The sequence below is a fragment of the Aotus nancymaae genome, unplaced genomic scaffold, assembly GCF_030222135.1.
Source record: "Aotus nancymaae isolate 86718 unplaced genomic scaffold, 86718_ANA_hifiasm-v0.15.2.pri h1tg000019l, whole genome shotgun sequence".
Taxonomy (NCBI): domain Eukaryota; kingdom Metazoa; phylum Chordata; class Mammalia; order Primates; family Aotidae; genus Aotus; species Aotus nancymaae.
The window spans coordinates 61,666,618-61,688,454 of record NW_026988431.1 but is presented as its reverse complement, the minus strand read 5'-3'; the positions used below and the strand labels follow the sequence as shown (position 1 = coordinate 61,688,454).

General features: G+C 39.3%; 1 protein-coding gene across 3 annotated transcripts in view; it reads right to left on the bottom strand.

Annotated features, from left to right (window-relative positions):
• The window catches only part of LMLN (leishmanolysin like peptidase), a 73,892-nt gene that overhangs the window by 41,289 nt on the left and 10,766 nt on the right, over nt 1-21,837 (bottom strand). For all 3 annotated transcript variants that reach the window (XM_012476633.2, XM_012476635.2, XM_012476634.3), the window contains exons 2-8: nt 18,932-19,029; nt 17,632-17,662; nt 16,654-16,736; nt 16,041-16,158; nt 13,343-13,521; nt 9,763-9,868; nt 6,462-6,556 (exon numbers count right to left, since the gene is read on the bottom strand). In XM_012476633.2, the coding sequence (XP_012332056.1) occupies nt 6,462-6,556; nt 9,763-9,868; nt 13,343-13,521; nt 16,041-16,158; nt 16,654-16,736; nt 17,632-17,662; nt 18,932-19,029 (710 nt within the window). The remainder of the gene's footprint in view (nt 1-6,461; nt 6,557-9,762; nt 9,869-13,342; nt 13,522-16,040; nt 16,159-16,653; nt 16,737-17,631; nt 17,663-18,931; nt 19,030-21,837) is intronic.

Below are 21,837 nucleotides of genomic sequence, written 5' to 3'. Positions count from 1 at the left end.
GAGACGGGGTTTTGCCATGTTCTCCAGCTGGTCTTGAACTCCTGGGCTCAAGCAATCAGCCCACCTCAGCCTCACAAAGTGCTAAGATTACAGGCATACTCCACTGTGCCTGGCTGGAAGGTTTGATGCTTTCGAGGAATATCCTCAATGCAAGAAAGCACTGCAAATTTTCAGCTTAAGAATGCTTCCTGGGGACGGATCCAGGATGGCTGATTAGGAGCAGCTCAAGATTGCAGCTCCCAGCAAAAGTGCAGAGGGACTGCAGGGAAGTTCACACAGCAGCTGGGCAGAGCCCACAGCAGCTCAGCAAAGCCTCTGCAGGCAGACAGTGACTAGGCTGCCTCCTTACTGGGCAGGGCAGCCCTGAAAAAAGGTACCAGCACAACAGAAACTCATAAATAAAGCCCGAACTCCCAGGGACAGAGCACCTGGGGAAAAAAAAGGGTGAGGGGGTTTATGAGTTCCGCTGCAGCAGACTTAAACGTACCTGCCCAGCAGCTCTAAATGAACAACGGAGCTCACAGCTCAGCACTTGAGCGCCTATAAAGGACAGACTGTCTCCTCAAGCAGCTCCCTGACCCCCGTATATCCAAAGAGTGACCTCATAAAGGAGAGCTGAGACTGACATCCAGCGGGTATCCTTCTGGAACAAAGATAGCAGAAGAAGAAACTGGCAGCAACCCTTACTGTTCTGCAGCCACTGTAGGTGATCCCCAGGCAAGCAGGGCCTGGAGTGGACCTCAGCAGTCCTACAGCAGAGGGGCCTGACTGGTAGAAGGAAAACTAAGAAACAGAAAGAAATAACTTCATCATCAACAAACTGGATGTCCACTCAGAGACCCAATCTGAAAGTCAACAACTACAAAGATGACAGGTGGACAAATCCACAAAGATGGGAAGAAATCAGCGCAAAAAGGATGAAAACATCTGAAACCAGAACGCCTCTCCTCCTACAAGGGATCACAACTCCTCACCAGCAAGGGAACAAGGCTGGATGGAGAATGAGTGTGATGAATTGACAGAATCAGGCTTCAGAAGGTGGGTAATAAGAAACTTTGCTAAGCTAAAAGAACATGTTTTAACACAATGCAAAGAAACTAAGAACCTTGAAAAAAGATTTAACGAAATGCTAACGAGAATAAACAACTTAGAGAGGAATATAAGCGAATTGATGGAGCTGAAAAACACAACATGAGAACTTTGCGAAGCATGCACAAGTTTCAACAGCTGAATTGACCAAGCAGAAGAAAGGATATCAGAGGTCAAAGAAACTCAATGAAATAAAACAAGAAGGCAAGATTAGAGAAAAAAGGGTAAAAAGGAATGAAAAAAGTCTCCAAGAAATATGGGACTATGTGAAAAGACCTAATCTACGTTTGATAGGTGTACCTGAATGTGATGGAGAGAATGAATCCAAGCTGGAAAATACTCTTCAAGATATTATCCAGGAAAACTTCCCCAACCTAGCAAGGCAGGCCAATATTCAAGTCCAGGAAATACAGAGACCACCACAAAGATATTCCTCAAGAAGAGCAACCCCAAGGCACATAATTGTCAGATTCACCAGGGTTGAAATGAAGGAGAAAATGCTAAGGGCAGTCAGAGAGAAAGGCCGGGTTACCCACAAAGGGAAGCCCATCAGACTCACAGCAGATCTCTCAGCAGAAACCCTACAAGCCAGAAGAGAGTGGGGGCAAATATTCAACATCCCTAAAGAAAAGAACTTTCAACCCAGAATTTCATATGCAGCCAAACTAAGCTTCATAAGTGCAGGAAAAATAAAATCCTTTGCAAACAAGCAAGTACTCAGAGATTTCATCACCACCAGGCCTGCCTTACAAGAGGTCCTGAAAGAGGCACTACACATAGAAAGGAAAATCAGTACCAGCCACTCCAAAAACATACAAAATGGTAAAGAGCATCAACACAATGAAGAATCTGCATCAACTAACGGGCAAAGCAGCCAGCTAGCATCAAAATGGCAGTATCAAATTCACACATAACAATATTAACCCTAAATGTAAATGCGCTGAACGCCCCAATCAAAAGACACAGACTGGCAAATTGGATAAAAAGCCAAAACCCATCAGTGTGCTGTATCCAGGAAACCCATCTCACATGAAAGGATACACAAAGGCTCAAAATAAAGGGATGAAGGAAGATTTACCAAGCAAATGGAGAGCAAAAAAAAAGCAGGAGTTGCAATTCTTGTCTCTGATAAAATAGACTTTAAACCAACAAAGATCAAAAGAGACAAAGGGCATTACATAATGGTAAAAGGATCAATGCAACAAGAAGAGCTAACGATCCTAAATATATACGCACCCAATACAGGAGCACCCAGATACATAAAGCAAGTTCTGAATGACTTATAAAGAGACTCAGACTCCCCAAACAATAATAGTGGGAGACTTTAACACCCCATTGTCAACATTAGACAGATCAACGAGACAGAAAATTAACAAGGATATCCAGGACTTGAACTCAGACCTGGACCAAGCAAACCTAACAGACATTTACAGAACTCTCCACCCCAAATCCACAGAATATACATTCTTCTCAGCACCACATCACACCTACTCTAAAATTGACCACATAATTGGAAGTCAATCGCTCCTCAGCAAATGCAAAAGAATGGAAATCATAACAAACAGTCTCTCAGACCACAGTGCAATCAAGTTAGAACTCAGATTTGAAAAACTAACTCAGAACCTCACAGCTGCATGGAAACTGAACAACTGGCTCTGGAATGTTGACTGGATAAACAATGAAATGAAGGCAGAAATAAAGATGTTCTTCGAAACCAATGAGAACAACACCACAACATACCAGAATCTCTGGGACACATTTAAAGCAGTGTCTAGAGGAAAATATATAATAATAAGTGCCCACATGAGAATAAAGGAGAGATCTAAAATTGACACCCTATCGTCAAAATTGAAAGAGCTAGAGGAGCAAGATAAAAAAAACTCAAAACCGGCCAGGCACGGTAGCTCACGCCTGTAATGCCAGCACTTTGGGAGGCCGAGGTGGGCAGATCACTTGAAGTCAGAAGTTCAAGACCAGCCTGACCAACATGGTGAAACCCTGTCTCCAAAAAAAAAAAAAAGTTAAAAATAAATAAATAAATAAATAAATAAATAAATAACTCAAAACCTAGCAGAAGACAAGAAATAACTAAGATCAGAGCACTGAAGGAGATAGAGACACAAAAAACCCTTCAAAAAATCAATAAATCCAGGAGCTGGTTTTTCGAAAAGATCAACAAAATAGACCACTAGCCAGATTAATAAAAAAGAAAAGAGAATAATCAAGTAGATGCAATAAAAAACGATAAAGGGGATATCACCACAGATTCCACAGAAATACAAACCATCATCAGAGATTATTACAAACAACTCTATGCACATAAACTAGTAAACCTGGAAGAAATGGATAAATTCCTGGACACTTGCCTCTTCCCAAGCCCAAACCAGGAAGAAGTCGAAACCCCGAATAGACCAATAACAAGGTCTGAAGTCGAGGCAGCAATTAAGAGCCTACCACTCAAAAAAAGCCCAGGTCCAGATGGGTTCACAGCTGAATTCTACCAGACATACAAAGAGGAGCTGGTACCATTCCTTCTGAAACTATTTCAAACAATCCAAAAAGAGGGAATCCTTCCCAAATCATTCTATGAGACCAACATCATCCTGATACCAAAACCAGGCAGAGACTCAGCAAGAAAAGAAAACTTCAGGCCAACATCCATGATGAACAAAGATGCAAAACTCTTCAATAAAATACTGGCAAACCGATTGCAACAGCACATCAAAAAGTTTATCCACCATGATCAAGTAGGCTTCATCCCGGGGATGCAAGGCTGGTTCAACATACGCAAGTCTATAAACGTAATTCACCACATAAACAGAACCAAAAACAAAAACCACATGATTATCTCCACTGATGCAGAGAAGGCCTTTGACAAAATTCAACAGCCCTTTATGCTAAAAACCCTCAATAAACTAGGTATTGACGGAACGTATCTCAAAATAATAAAAGCTATTTATGACAAACCAACAACCAATATCACACTGAATGGGCAAAGCTGGAAGCATTCCCTTTGAAATCTGGCACTAGACAAGGATGCCCTCTCTCACCACTCCTATTCAATATAGTATTGGAAGTTCTAGCCAGAGCAATCAGGCAAGAAAAAGAAATAGAGGGTATTCGAATAGGAAAGGAGGAAGTCAAATTGTCTCTATTTGCAGACAACATGATTGAATATCTAGAAGACCCCATCGTCTCAGCCCAAAATCTCCTGAAACTGATAAGCAACTTCAGCAAAGTCTCAGGATACAAAGTCAATGTGCAAAAATCACAAGCATTCCTATACACCAATGACAGACTTAAAGAGAGCCAAATCAAGAACAAACTGTCATTCACAATTGCTACAAAGAGAATAAAATACCTAGGAATACAACTAACAAGGAACATAAAGGACCTCTTCAAGGAGAACTACAAACCACCGCTCAACGAAATAAGAGAGGACACAAACAGATGGAGAAACATTCCATGTTCACGGTTAGGAAGAATCAGTATCGTGAAAATGGCCATACTGTCCAAAGTAATTTACAGACTCAACGTTATCCCCATCAAGCTACCAATGACTTTCTTCACAGAACTGGAAAAAACCACCTTAAACTTCATATGGAACCAAAAGACAGCCCGCATAGCCAAGTCAATTCTAAGCAAAAAGAACAAAGCGGGAGGCATCACACTACTGGACTTCAAACTATACTACAAGCCTACAGTAATCAAAACAGCAGGGTACTGGTACCAAAACAGAGATATAGATCAATGGAACAGAACAGAGGCCTCGGAGGCAACACCACACATCTACAACCATCTGATCTTTGACAAACCTGATAAAAACAAGCAATGGGGAAAGGAGACCCTGTTTAATAAATGGTGTTGGGAAAACTGGCTAGCCATGTGCAGAAAGCAGAAACTGGACCCCTTCCTGACACCTTACACTAAAAGTAACTCCAGATGGATTAAAGACTTAAACATAAGACCTAACACCACAAAAACCCTAGAAGAAAACCTAGGCAAAACCATTCAGGACGTAGGCGTAGGCAAGGACTTCATGACCAAAACACCAAAAGCATTGGCAACAAAAGCCAAAATAGACAAATGGGATCTAATCAAACTCCACAGCTTCTACACAGCAAAAGAAACAGTCATTAGAGTGAATCGGCAATCAACAGAATGGGAAAAAATTTTTGCAATCTACCCATCTAACAAAGGGCTAATATCCACAATCTACAAAGAACTAAAACAGATTTATAAGAAAAAAACAAATAAGCTCATTCAAAAGTGGGCGAAGGATATGAATAGACACTTTACAAAAGAAGGCATACAGGTGGCCAACAAACATATGAAAAAATGCTCATCATCACTGGTCATTAGAGAAATGCAAATCAAAACTACATTGAGATACCATCTCACGCCAGTTAGAATGGCGATCATTAAAATATCGGGAGACAACAGATGCTGGAGAGGATGTGGAGAAATAGGAACACTTTTACACTGTTGGTGGGAGTGTAAATTAGTTCAACCATTGTGGAAGACAGTGTGGCAATTCCTCAAGGACCTAGAAATAGAAATCCCATTTGACCCAGTAATCCCATTACTGGGTACATAGCCAAAGGACTATAAATCATTCTACTATAAGGACACATGGACACGTATGTTCACTGCAGCACTGTTTACAATAGCAAAGACTTGGAACCAACCCAAATGCCCATTGATGATAGACCGGACAGGGAAAATGTGGCACATATATACCATGGAATACTATGCAGCCATAAAAAACAATGAGTTTGTGTCCTTTGTAGGGACATGGATGAACCTGGAAACCATCATTCTCAGCAAACTGACACAAGAACAGAAAATCAAACACCACATGTTCTCACTCATAAGTGGGTGTTGAACAATGAGAACACATGGACACAGGGAGGGGAGCATGACACACTGGGGTCTGTTGGGGGGAAATAGGGGAGGGACAGTGGGGGGTGGGGAGGTGGGGAGAGATAGCATGGGGAGAAATGCCAGATACAGGTGAAGGGGAGGAAGGCAGCAAACCACACTGCCATGTATGCACCTATGCAACAATCTTGCATGTTCTTCACATGTACCCCAAAACCTAAAATGCAATTAAAAAAACAAACAAACAAAAAAGAAAGCTTCTTGCATGTAGGTCTCTCTCTCCTCCTTACTTACATCAATATATAAAATTGTCTATCTCACAAGTTATGTTTTCCATAAAATGGCCTCTTATATTCTGTTTTAATATCTATACTTTCCTTGGGTTTGCCATAAAGATATTACTCTTTATGGCATCTAATATGCTATGATTCTCAGATTCTAGTTTTAACACCCTCCTAAAAGAGGAGAACAAGAATAGAAATAAAAAATACCTATAATTAAAAGGTGGGAGGCCATCTGCAAATCTTGAAGTGAGAGGATTTCCATCTTTATCATGGTAGAATGCAAACAGTCCAGCAGAGAAACCCTATAAGAAAAAGTTCAAAATGTCTTAAAGTGAAAAATATCAAGGCTAATTACAGGCCTGTGATCAAAAGAGAGCACTGATATTGGTACATAAAAGCACCATGGCAATACTGCAATAGGAACTTATCATACATTGTAATTGAACAAAAATTCAGTGTTCCATATTTATAAATTTTAAATTCAAATTACTTTAGGTAAATATTTCTATAATTATAGTTATATAGCCAGGTACCATTAGAGTTTTAAAACCATAAAGAGCACCAGCTGTTGTGTTTTTAATTTCTGTCTGCTGTGTGTGTGTGTGTGTACATTATAAAATGGTTCTGAAAGTCTGTCTGCATTATAAAGTTATCTTTGCCTTCTTATATATATATAGAAGAAGCTTCCCAAAGTGCTGGGATTACAGGTGAGAGCCACCACTCCCAGCCCTGCTTCCTTTCTTGAAAATGTATCAGGTATCACTTTTACACAAGAGCTGGACAAGAGCTGAAAATATAGAAGCAGTACACTGAAATGCATGCCCAAGACTGACAATTGCTTACATTAGGTAATTACAAATTACTGTGAAGACAAACATTTGTATGTGCTCAAATACACATGTAAAAAATTATTTAGCTGACAATTTCCTTTCCTTTAATTTGAGAAAGTGGTAAGTCATCACTACTTCCTCCCTATAAGGATTTTCACATGGTTATTGGAAGCGGCAGCAGAAGGGCTGGGCACAGTGGCTCACACCTGTAATCAAGCACTTTGAGAGGTTGAGGCAGGAGGATCACTTGGGCCCAGGATTTCAAGACTAGCCTGGGCAACATGGCGAGACCCCATCTCTACTAAAAATACAAAAATTAGCAGAGCATGATGGTGCGTGCCTGTGGTCCCAGCTACTCTGGAGGCTGAGGTGAGAGGATTGCTTGCTGGATTACAGGCGTGAGCTCCCCGCTCTAATCTCAACACTTTGGGAGGCTAAGACGGGAGGATCACTTGAACCCAGGAGTTTGAGGCTGCAGTGAGCCATGATAGTGCCTTAAAAAACATGGTGATCGTTAAAAAATCTGGAGACAACAGATGCTGGAGAGGATGTGGATAAATAGGAACACTTTTACACCGTTGGCAGGAGTGTAAATTAGTTCAACCATTATGGAAGACAGTATGGAGATTCCTCAAGGATCTAGACATAGAAATTCCATTTGACCCAGCAATCTTACCCTAAGAATTATAAATCGTTCTATTATAAAGACACATGCACATGTATGTTCTCTGCGGCACAGTTTACAATAGCAAAGACCTGGAACCAACCCAAATGCCCATCAGTGATAGACTGGACAAAGAAAATGTGGCACATATATACCATGGAATACCATGCAGCTATAAAAAAGGATGAGTTCATGTCCTTTAAAGGGACATGGATGAATCTGGAAACCATCATTCTCAGCAAACTGACACAAGAACAGAAAACCAAACACCACATGTTCTCACTCATAGGCCAGTGTTGAACAATGAGAACACATGGACACAGGGAGGGGAATGTCACGCACTGGGGTCTGTTGGGGTCTGGGGGGCTAGGGGAGGGATAGCGGGGGGTGGGGAGGTTGGAGAGGGATAACACTAGGAGAAACGCCTGAGGTAGGTGACGGGGAATGGAGACAGCAAACCACCATGGCATGTGTGCACCTATGCAACAATCCTGCAAGATTGCACGTGTACCTCAGAACTTAAAGTACAATTTTTTTAAAAAATCACAAAATAATAATAATAATAAAATGCTTTAAAAAAGAAATTCATTATTAGGGAATATGTCTCTATATAAAAAATGCTTAGTTTATGTATGAAGAACCAATTACCCTGCCTTTAACTTTGTCTGTAGCCAAATTAATTTTTAATATTTAATACTTGTAGCTAAATTTATTTAAGATCAGAGATGTAAAATATTTATAGAGAAAGAGCTGATGATGAACTCAATAACAAATCCCATGGTTTCACTTGTAATAACCAAGGCCTCTAGGTTACTTTTATAAATCTGATAGCTATAAATTCAGAGGTAAAATGAATAGAGGGATTTAAAAAAAAAAAAAAAAAAACAAGAACCCAAGATTAAAATGACTACCAAAGAGACTAGTTAAAATAGATGAGTCCCCTTGCAGCAGTCACTGATGACATTTTAAAGAACAAATAGGCCGGGCGCCGTGGCTCACGCCTGTAATCCCAGCACTTTGGGAGGCCGAGGTAGGTGGATCACGAGGTCAAGAGATCGAGACCATCCTGGTCAACATGGTGAAACCCTGTCTCTACTAATACAAAAAATTAGCTGGGCATGGTGGCGCATGCCTGTAATCCCAGCTACTCAGGAGGCTGAGGCAGGAGAATTGCCTGAACCCAGGAGGCGGAGGTTGCGGTGAGCCGAGATCGCGCCATTGCACTCCAGCCTGGGTAACAAGAGCAAATCTCCGTCTCAAAAAAAAAAAAGAACAAATAGACCAATACGGAATAACATAACGCAAGACAGCACTCTGATGGAGGTGACGCTCGGGACAGGTTTTCTTATGGTTTTGTTTTTTTCTCTGAAGCACAAACTCTCTGCTCATACCCCTATGTGTCATAACTGACTAAGCCAATAAATTGGCTTCCATATAAGTTCACTTTTTTTAATTTGTAAAGTAGAAAAATGAAAGGGCAGTTCTTCTTTACTATAAAACTAGTGAAACTTATTTTTGCAAGCTAAAACTATACCTTGCTGAAGATAAAGTACTGTGGAAGGTCTAAAACTATTAACAAGTAAAAAGCAAATCTGATTTTGTAAATAAAAATATTTCATGAGGGGAAAAAGCAGCCCAGGGTTCAGCCATATCTATAGACTTTCATAGTCCTTTCAGCATCAATAATTCTTAAATCTTAGAATTTTAAAAGAGGAAAAAGCTTTATAAATCTTTTTGTTTGTTTGTTTGATACAAGGTCTGCCTCTATCACCAGGCTGGAGTGCAGTGGCACAATCTTGGTTCACTGCAGCCTCGACCTCCCTGGGCTCAAGCCATCCTCCCACCTCAGCCTCCCAAGTAGCTGCTGGGACCACCATGCCTCGCTAATTTTTGTATTTTTATTGAACATGAATCTAGGAATCCACATCATCTTAAAATGCAATATATGTATAAAAATAACATAATAAGCAGAAAATCAAGGCATGAAGGAAAGAATAGTAACAGAAGAATTTACCAGGGCGTGAATAATCTCATGTTTCACTGTGGACAACATCCCAATAAACTCCTGAGGCTGAGTAGAGATCATATTTGGACACAGGTTAGCATATCCTGCTATTGGCCTGTCAAAACAGACATTGAATTTTTAAATTATATTACAAAACAATATTTATTACAATATTTATTAACATTTACTTCTCCATCAAACACTGCTCAAGGACAGAGAAATCTTTGCAAAATATCAAATGTTACTTTGCACCATCACTATCTTTTACTTTCAAGGCATGTATCCTCTGTTTTCCTATGGCGTGGCAAATCAACACCTGTTTCCACAAAAGGGCATCATTGATTATACTTTAAAGTGAATTTTTGGAATATATCAATATAATGCCCAAAAAAGAATGAACTCAGAGGCTCAAATTCTAAAACCATTTTACTTGCAAAATCCATATTTGACTTCAGCATTTCATCTACAGGCACAGAGATAAGCAGGTAGAGAGGGAAACCAGGTATAAAATGGGGCAATCAGAGAATGGCTCAGGCTGCTGAAAGCTGTTGACCCTTCTCATCTCTGTTTGCTATTCCCTTTCTCCTGCTCCAACACTGCCTACATTCACATAAATATTTCTACCTTCCCACCATCTTCTTCCAAATTCTACACCATTTAGAATCCACACACTTCTACATCTCTCTCTGTGCCTAGAACCTGAGAGTCCAAGGGCAGACCAGGACTCAAGAGTCCAGAGTAATTTAGTTCCACCATGCACCTGCCTGTCTTTCAAAAGCTGTGGCCAATGAACAATGCTCAACAACCCCAAACTCAGTTCTCCTACCACTATCTTAACATTTCACATAGATATACCGCAAAGATCATCAAAGTATAATTGCCTATTTATAAAGTACATTTATCTTATTTCAATTTTTAAAATACTGTATATTTTCTTCATAGCTAATAGCAACAGACTTAGAATTAGAAAAAGTATGACTACAATTCATTTATTTAAAAATTGCTACAGTGCCCTGTAAAACACAAAATGGATTTCACTTCCAGGCTTAAAACTCTTCAGGGGCTTCCTATAGCACTTAGAATAAAACAATCCTGTCTGCCTCTGCAAGAACTTGTCCTCCAACACAGTGTCCACCGAAGTGGCTTCTGACAGCAACAAGTACACATGGCTTTTGCCTTGCCTAAGCTCTTCACACATCTCTTTATTTGGCTAAAGCCTATCAATGTTCCAGTTGCAGCTGAAGTCTCCCTTTTTCAAAGAGGTCTTCCTTGCTCAATTGATCTACAAGCTCTTTTATTCTATTCTATGTGACAGCATTCTATTTATTTTCTACAAAGTATTTATCATACTTTGAAATCACATATTTATTTGCAGGAATATTTAATACCTGTCTCCCTCTGTAATCCAGAAGTTCCATGAGGCAGGTACACACGTACATCTTGTTTACCTAGTCTGTTGGCCACTCAAATATTCATGAAATGAATTAATGCAATACAGCAATTCTAAGGGAAGGTTTCACTTGCCTGAAAAGAATAACTCAAAGCCAGGGGCAGTGGCTCATCCCTGTCATCCTAGCACTTTGGGAGGCCAAGCCAGGCAGATCACCAGAGGTCAGGAGTTTGAGACCAATCTGACATGGTGAAACCTTGGTGAAACCTTGTCTCTACTAAAAATACAAAAATTAGCCAGATGTTTTAGTATGCTGTAATCCCAGCTACTCGGGAGGCTGAGGCAAGAGAATCACTTGAACCCAGGAGGTCGAGGCTACAGTGACCTGAGATCACGCCACTGCACTCCAGCCTGGGAAACAGAGCAAGACACCATCTCAAAAAAAAAAAAAAAAAAAAAAAATTAAGATAACTGCTTTTTCTCATAACAAATCTAGGAGATGTTAGTATAACTAATTCATGTACATGAAAGGACCATTGCTAAGGTGTTAAACATCTATCTATTGGTCAAAAGGCTCAAATTCTAACACAGAATTCATGAATTGGTCAAAATCCTAGAACTCTGGGAGGCCAAGGCAGGCAGATCACCTGAGGTCAGGAGTTAGAGACCAGCCTGGCCAACATACTGAAACCCTCATCTCTACTAAAAATATGAAAATGAGCTGGGCGTGGTGGTGCACGCCTGTAGTTCCGGCTACTTGGGAAGCTGAGGCAGGAGAATCACTTGAACCAGGCAGGTGGAGGTTGCAATGAGCTGAGATCATGCCACAGCACTCCAGCCTGGGTGACAGAGAGAGACTCCATCTCAAAAAAAAAAAAAAAAAAAAAAATAGCTGACTCTCTTCGAAGTCAGTTAATCTCAAATCTAATCTCACCTAGATTTGAGAATGTTACATACAATCTATTATGAGACATATGGCAATTTCTATGGCCTTTAATTAATTTGTCTGGTATGCAACAGGCAATCTTCTGCATATATAACTTTTCATTTCAAGGCTGGGCTGCTTCACAGGAAAATTTTTTGAAATCTTTTGTAAATAAAGAGAACTCTGAATTTTCAAGTGATATTTAACTAAATGAATCACATATAACAAGTGATATTAGATGAACAGTCATTATTAACATTTTAACAGTTTTAGCATAGAAGGTGCTAAAATTAAAGTTCAAATTGTTTCCTTAGAGTGGTAGTCACCTGGACAGAAAATTCTCTTGACAGTAGACTTTTTTATTTATTTATTTTTGGACATAGGGTCTGGCTCTGTGGCCCTGGCTGGAGTGCACATGGCACAATCACAGCTCTCTGCGACTTACAACTCCCAGGCTCGAGTGATCCTCCCGTCTCAGCCTTCTGAATAGCTGGGACTACAGGCGCATGCCACCACTCCTGGCTACTTTTTGTATTTTTTTTTAGAGATGGAGTTTCACCATGTTGCCCAGGCTAGTCTCAACCTCTTGAGCTCAAGTGATCTTCCCACCTCAGCCTCCCAAAGAGCTGGAATTACAGGCGTGAACCACTGCACCTGGCCTTTTGTTTTTCTTTTTTGTGGGGGACAAGGTTTCACTCTGTTTTCCAGGCTGGAGTGCAGTGGCATGATCACAGCTCATTGTAGCCTCAACCTCCCAGGCTCAAGCAATCCTCCCACTTCAGCCTCCTGAGTAGCTGGAACCACAGGAGCATGCCACCACGCCTGGCTAATTATATGTTTATTTTTTGAAAAGATGAGGTCTGTGTTGCCCAAACTGGTCTCGAACTCCTGGGCTCAAGTGGTCCTCCCATCTCCGCCTCCCAAAGAGCTGGGATTACAGGCGTGAGCCACCGCACCAGGCCCACTTGACAGCAGACTTGTCCTCTGGAATATTGGCAAAAACAATAAGATCAAAATGGAAGAGGAATGGCAGAGAGAAAAGTCAAAAGAAGTGTTTGACTTTTCTCTCACTTTGACTAACAACTTGGGTTACCACATTAATAGTCTAATCACTGTCCCCTAATGCCACTCCAAATCCAGGCAGCATGCTATTTCTGTCTACCAAAGGCAATTTGGCAAATGCAAGATTCCTGTAATCTTAACACCAAAAATACAGTTTGCTTGAAGAGTTCCCATATTAGATCTTAGAAACTAAGTATCAGAGGAGAGTTTACCTGTCCATGTTTGCTTCCTGCTGACAGTAGGCTGCATAAGAGATGATGTTTTCATGGCTGCACCTCTCAGTGGCCACAGCACCAACATAAAGTACAAAGTCTGCATCCGGGATGCCTTCTTGGTCTGGTGCACCCACTGCTCCATGGGGCCGCTTACCCCCACGGTAGACCCTGCATTGCTGCACCCACAGGGGACAACAGAAAGCCAGACCAGAGACAAAGACAGCTATAGTGGCATTTCATCTTACAGTAAAATCTACACTGTAAACACAGTACAATTATATCTTTATTATCCCTAAACTTACATCAAAGTCCATACCTCCTTGTCTACTCAATACCTAGCTCTAATTCTGGATTTATTTTACTGAAATGTCTACTTTACATAAAATAATCATAAACTTATAACCTCAATTAAATAATAGCTATTACAAAGGAAGGCCAACCAAACAGGATGCTAAAAAGACAGAAATATAAAAGGTTTTAAAACTCTGAAACTAGATGAAGGGATTTTCCCATAAGGAACTTTTTTTTTTTTTTGCAACTTTCTTTCAATCTACAGTTAATTCTAAACTAAGTGGTAAAAAAAAATTTATCTAATGGAAATATATTTCCTATTATAATTCACATCTTGTTAAAAATTCAAATAATCTAAAGGTATGTAAGGTAAAGTCAAAGTCATCTCATGATATTACCCTTGTTTCTAATCTTCTAAGCAAATCTTTTGTTATAAAAAAAATTTTTTTTGATATATATAGATGGGGTCTCACTATATTGACCAGGCTGGTCTTGAACTCCCAGCCTCAAGCAATCCTCCTGTCTTGGCCTCCCAAAGTGCAAGGATTAAGGGATTACAGGCATGAGTCACCAGGTCCTGCCCAGCAAATCTTACTTGCCTCTGTAATGGTTGCTTTTTTGAAAGCTACTTCTATCAAAATTCCCAAATAATCATAATCTCCAAATCAGAAACAGAAAAATCAGTAAATTGTTTTTATTTAAGGTGTAAGCGCTTATAGAGAGAGGGAAAAAAAACAAATTCTCATTTCATTTAATAGAAAATACACATTGTTTATTCTTCCTTCTCTAACACATGCATTTATAATTTTTGAAATCCATTACTGTAAGGGGTTGGAGTTGAGGAGATGTTGGTCAAAGAATATGTGTTTACAGTTAGAGGAGTAAGTTCAAGAGACCTACTGTAAAGCACAGTGACTGGTTAATGACAACATGCTGTGCTCTTATTTATTTATTTATTTTGTTTGTTTGTTTTGAGATGGAGTCTTGCTCTGTTGTCCAGACTGGAGTGCAGTGGTGTGACCTTAGCTCACTGCAACCTCCACCTCCCAGGTTCAAGCGATTCTCCTGCCTCAGCCTCCACAGGAACTGGATCTACAGGTGCCTGCCACCATGTCCAGCTAATTTTTGTATTTATAGTGGAGACAGGGTTTTGCCATGTCGGCCAGGCTGGTCTTGAATTCCTGACCTCAGGTGATCTGCCCACCTCAGCCTCCCATAATTCTGGGATTACAGGCATGAGCCACCACACTGGGCCTTGTATTTTTTTTTAAGCAACAGCTTAGCTTAGGCATAATCTGAGATATTCTTATTCATTTATTTATTTTTGAGACAGGGTCTCGCTCTGTCACCCAGGTTGGAGTTTAGTGGGAAGATCATAGCTCACCACAACCTCCACCTCCCCGGCTCAAGCAATCCTCCCACCACAGCCTCCCAAGTAGCTGGGACTACAGGTGCACACCACCACGCCTGGCTAATTTTTTGTATTTTTTGTAGAAACGGGGTTTCATCATGTTGCCAAGGGTAGTCTTGAACTCCTGGAGTCAAGCAATCTGCCTGCCTTGGCCTTCCAAAGTGCTGGAACTACAGGTATGAGCTACTGTGCCCGGCCTTAATTTTTTATTTTTTTGATATAAGTAATATTCAATATGAAAAATCAGAACATCACAAAAATCTCCATAACTTACCAAAGAAAAGCACTTTCCCCAACAATCTCTTAAAGAGCACCATTAACATTTTTATATACATCCAGATTTAACATGTGTATACTTCCAGACTGTTTGATAATTTTTTATTTTCTGTGTTTCCATACTTTCAAATAAAATGGGCTAAAAATAAAAAGACTTGCAACCTTTTTTCATATAAGAGCTTAAATTTCTTTCCAAGTCAGTTCATAGAGATTTACTTCATTTTTTAACAACTGTACAGTATTCTACTACCATAACTTAACTAATACCCTAAATGGGCATATTTATAGTTTTGCAAAGAACATCTCTGAACATATATTACGCAGCCATTAGTATTTTATGCAATAAATTTCTAGGTTGGGTTGAAGCATACATATTTTTTATCTTAAGAGATGTCAGACTGTCCTTTAAAAAACTGAGGTATATACCTGGCCAAAAGAGATTTTGGAAGAGAAAGATAACGTTCTAAGCTGAACTGATTGAGCAGATCAAGATAAATAGAGGCGGGGAGGCCTGTGGGGAGGAGTGAAGAAAGAAAATATAATTAAACTCATTTGAAAGCTAATGAAAGAATAAAATCAGCATATCTAACTGTGATTACTTTTTGTAGACCAAGGAACCTACTAAGACTTTGGCCTTGAACCTGTAAAAATGATGTGACACTCACAAATTAAAATCTCCTCAAGTGTAAAAACATTGCGAAGAGCAGGATGAAATACCTGGAGATGTTCCTCTGGAACAATAACTGGGCCGCATTTTGTGTGCACTGCACATTCCCCAGTGCAGTATCTGTGAGGATCATTTTCCTTCCGGAGGTATTGGTTTGTTGCACATTGTCTTTAGTTCATTTGTACATCAAAGTTTAAATACAAAAAAGAGAATATTATATAGCAGTTAAAAACATGGTAATCAACTGGTAGCTGCTACGTTACTTCATTAATAACATTACTATTTTAGTTAGGAAAGTAGGCTAAGAAAGAATTTGGGTTCTATAGGAAATTTGGGTTTCTAAATGATTTGAGTTTTTAAATACTCAAATACTTCATAAAGCTAACACTGTATACACATGAACATGGAAAAAGGGGATTTGGAGAACAGAGGACAACCATATCCCAGAGAAAATTCAGTAGGCCATCACATAATGAAAGATCAGGGAAAGAATGATTATCCAGCAGATGCGTTTTTATTCTTTTAAAAGACCTTGCAGTTTGGTCTCTAAGAATAAGCATAACAAAATTCTAGTGTAAGCTTCACATCTTGCCATATTCACAGAATGGGAAGGGCAGAGTACTAAGTGGCTGAAGACAATCATCTGTGTTTAATGTGACATACCTGCTGAGTAAGATAGTGCCAGCAGGTCTACGGACCTGAAAAGTCTTCTCTAAATAAGAAATAGCTTGTGGGAAAAGCTTGTTCTAAATAAAAGTTTAAAAAAATAGTTAGAATTATAAGGAAGAGATAAATTACACTGGAAACAAGCAAGCGCAGGATATTAATGACTAAGGGGACAAAAGGAAAACACTTTATAATTGTGGAATACAGATACTAGTTAGTCAAGGCTGTAGAGGAAAGGAATTTCCCCCATTTTCTAGTTTGGCTTGGGAAAACAGTACTAGGTAGAAATTCCCTTCCCTAACTCCATTTAAATAGAAAACCAGAAAACATATATCTCAACTATTTTTATTTTTAATTAAATATTAATTTCCTTCAATACTACACCTTTAACAAAACTGCAATATATCTCAACTATATTCATCTAGATTACTACGAATGACAGACTGACTTAGATGATTCCAACACTAAAATAGTTTATGTTAAGAAAATCTTATGTTTAATTAAACTCACCAATTTCTGTGGCCCATAGTGAACTGGCTTTGTGTGTCTGCATGTGTGCGTGTGTGTGTGTATATGTGTGTGTGTGTCTCCATATAGTTAAAAATCTAATGTGGTTATCAGGTCAATCTTCAGGAAAATAAACATTTCCACCAAGAGAACAATGTTCTCAATGTATTTCAAAAATTGTCTTTTTCACCCTATTCTCTGCATGATTTGCTCCCCAAAAACCTGAGAGAGCAAGCAATAAAAGAAGACAAATTAACAAATTATTCTAAAATGACTAATTTAACGCCAAATACCAACGAAGTTTTCATGCGTGCATCACAAAGACACCTTTGATAAATACTTTCCCTACCAACACCTTTTATTCAGTCATTCACAAAACTCATGTATATATTTTACTTTACTGAAGTAGAATTTATATATAATAAAATTGTAAATGTCCAATTCAAGCTATCAGTATTTATTACATACCTTTATAAGATTTTTTTTCTCAGGGAGCAACCTGAAAATAATGACATAAAAACATAAGAATTACCTCTCAGAGGTGTAGCACTATCTCATCTGTTCAGAATGCATCTGTCAAGAGCCCCAAGGAATCCTATATGCATAAAATAACTGTCCTCCAAAATTCCAACTTACCTCATCGAGTATTTGAGAGTTTACTCTGTGTCACAACATGATACTAAGCACGATCATGTCATCTCATTCATTTGGAATGTTAAGGATAGGGAAAGACATCAGCCACTCCTAAAAGCTCTTCATGAACTACTGTAGATTCATAATTCACCTGTTTTCTGGATCCCACTTACATGAAATAAAAATCAGACTAATCTCTCTGGTTAATAATTTCATAAACTTTCTTATTATTGTTTATATTAGTACTTATTTTTTCCTCCAAGTATCAGAGACGTTTGAACCAGAGCAACTCCATCTTGAGTAGTGGCTGGGTAAAAGAAGGCTGAGACCTAACGGGCTGCATTCCTGGATGATCAGGCATTCTAAGTCGCAGAATGAGACAGGAGGTCAGCAAAAGACACAGGTCATAAAGACTTTGCTGATAAAACAGGTTGCAATAAGGAAGCCGGCTAAATCCCACCAAAACCAAGATGGCGACAAGAGTGACCTCTGGTGGTCCTCACTGCTGCACTCCCACCGGCGCCATGACAGTTTGCAAACGCCATGGCAATATCAGGAGGTTACCCTATAAGGTCTAAAAAAGGGGAGGCATGAATAATCCACCCCTTGGTTAGCATGTAATTAAGAAATCACCATAAAAATGGGCAACCACAGCCCTTCGGGCTGCTCTGCCTATGGAGTAGCCATTCTTTTATTGCTTTACTTTTCTAATAATCTTGCTTTCACTTCACTCTATGGATTTGCTTCTAATTCTTTCTTGTGAGAGACCCAAGAATCCTCTCTTGGGGTCTGGAACAGGGCCTCTTTCCGGTAACACAAGTTCTTAACTGAAGAGAACTTTCAGGTTTATTACTGTCCACATCCAAGTAGATCCACATTTGTTCTGTTTAAATTATTCATGATTTACCAGGAAAGGAAGATGAAAAAAAGAAAATTATTCATGATCTATAGACTTTAATCATATCCCATGGCCTTCATATTTTCAGACTAAAATGCATTTTCAGTTTAATTCCACTTTGAAGCTACACTAGTCCTTTTTCAGCTTTATCTACAGACTTTTAAAACTTCAGGTAACAGGTGAAAATATCTTTAATATTTAGATTAATAATGAAAAAGATGACAATGGTGTACTTACTCTTCGACACTTTTATCATAAACAGTCTTGATTCTTAAATGCTCATCAATGTCTCTCTTTACTACATGATTTGTCTTAAGATGAACTTTATTTATGACCTGAAAAAGGGAACAGATTTGAAAATTTTTAAAAAATACATATCGATTAACCCATTGAGATGTGAAGTTAAAATTAACGAACTAAATTTCAAGTACGATATACAGAAAAAAAGTCTCTTGGCCCATATTCCACCATTTCAGCATTCTTTTTTTTTTTTTTTTTTTTGGAGACGGAGTCTTGCTCTGTCACCCAGGCTGGAGTGCAGTGGTGCAATCTCGGCTTACCGCAACCTCCGCCTCCTGGGTTCAAGCGATTCCTCCACCTCAGCCTCCTAAGTAGCTGGGATTACAGGCATGCGCCACCACACCTGGCTAATTTTTGTATTTTTAGTAGAGACAGGGTTTCACCATGTTGACCAGGACGGTCTCGATCTCTTGACCTCGTGATCCACCCGCCTCGGCCTCCCAAAGTGCTGGGATTACAGGCGTGAGCCACCGCGCCCGGCCCATTTCAGCATTCTTAAACCTCAAAGATCTCCCAAGCAAATGCTATCGTTTGGAAGACAAGCACCATGAATTCAAGTCACATGACTAAATCATCACGAACACAGTAGCTGTCAATGGCTTTTAGGGTTTTCTGTCACTTATTTGTAGTTTCTTACATAAATTCCAGTTTTGCCAATTTTGGGTCTTCGGAAAATGATAGGAAGAAATCAAAAGTATCTTCAATTACTTTAAAATAGGACAAAAAGTTATTTACAAAAGAGTTTTTCATTTTGAATTTTTTTCTCCAGTTCTCATTTACCATTTACATAATTTTTTCAGGGATGAATAAAAAAAGACAAGAAAGGTTTCAGCAGTATCAACACTTTATGGAACTCTTAATGTATAGAAGAAAAAATTGTGTTTGTTAAACTAAAAATGAACTATATATCTATTAATATAACTCCGGCAATGAACAACCTGAAGATTTACACAAGAAAATAGAATTTTATATTTTGTAGGAAAACAACTATATTGTATGTGTTTGATCTATTAATATAATATAGTAACAGTCATAGATTTTCACAATACTTATTGCCTGCTCTACTACAATGGACTGACACCCTACCTCCAGTCTTTTACTCATTCCATTCCAACCTATCCCCAGGTAACAGATTATTTTATGGCCATTAAAAAACCATCAGAAAGGTCTGGGCACAGCAAATGGATATGGTACATTTTAGGAACCCATTACATGACTAATCTCCCCGCAGATAACACATTACAAAATCTGGACAAAATATAATCTCTGACAGTTCTTGGGGGAGGGAGAAAGACAGGAAGAATTTGGAAGAATCTACTGTTAGAATACAGGAATTATAACTCTGAGATTTCCAAGTCTAACTTTTGCCTGAGAGCACACTACCCAATCTGTACCTCTTGGAGTGGCAGGAGGTCAGAGCCTCACTGACTTGAGGAGCTACAGCAAAATGTTCAGAACTTGTACCACCAGAAAGTTAGAAGTTAGAGAGGAAACCTTGCAAGAGAAGCCACAGAAGGCACCCTAAAATCTGCATATGAAACCCAGTCAAATCCTTAACTGATCATTAGATTCCATGTCTGACTACAAAATTACAAATGTATGCAATAAAACACAGCAAAGAATAACTGTTGCCAACAACAGGAGACACAGAGTTTGGAATTTTGAACACAGTTAAATGCCAGCTACCAAAACAAATAAACAAAACAAAAAAATTCTTCAGAGAAATACAACAGGATCCAGATACTTTACAATGCATTATCTATGGTGTCCATTATTTAACAAAAAATCAGCAGCAAGGAGAACAAAATGGAAAAATTGACCCACACTGAGGGAAAATAGCAGGGAATAGAAACAGACCCTAAAATGACCTAAATTTAAACAATTACTTTAATGCAGCTTAAATGTGTTCAGGAACTTAAAAGAAAACATACATGTAATGAGTAAGTAGATGGGGAACCTCAGGAGAGAAACTATGAAAAGAACCAAATGGAAATTCTAGAGCTTAAAAGTATAACAACTAAAAAATTCACTGGGGCTGGGTGCGGTGGCTCACACCTGTAATTCCAGCACTTTGGGAGGCCAGGCAGGTGGGCCACTTGAGGTCAGGAGTTTGAGACCAGGCTGGCCAACATGGCAAGACCCCCTCTCTACTAAAAATACAAAAATTAGCGGGCCATGGTGATGCACACCTGTAATCTCAGCTACTCAGGAGGCTGAGGCATGAGAATCACTTGAATCTGGGAGGTTGAGGTTGCAGTGAGTCGAGACCACGCCATCACCCTCCAGCCTGGGTGACAGAGCAAGTCTCTGTTTAAAAAAAAAAAAAAAAATTTCACTGAAAATAATTAAAAGAAGATTGGAGATGGCAGCGGCATCCGTGAACTTGAAGACAGATCTAGAGAAATTATCCAATCCAAAGAAGAGAAATATAAAAGACTAAAAAATAAAAAAAAAACAGAGCCTCAGAGAATGGATACCAAGCAATCTAACAGATATGTAATTAGAGTCCTACAAGGACAGGAGAAATTATATTTGAAAGAAATAACAGCTAAAAATTTTCCAATTTGGTGAAAGTTACCAACTTACAGATCCAAGAAGTTCATAAACTCAAGCAGGATAAAAAAACAAATGAGGCTGGGCACCGTGGCTCATGTCTGTAATCCCAGCTACTTAGGACGCTGAGGCATGAGAGTCGCTTGAAGCCAGGAAGTGGAGGTTTAAGTGAGCCAAGATCATGCCACTGCACTCCAGCCTGGGCAACAGAGCAAGACTCTGTCTCATTAAAACACACACACACGCTTGAAGCCAGGAAGTGGAGGTTTAAGTGAGCCAAGATCATGCCA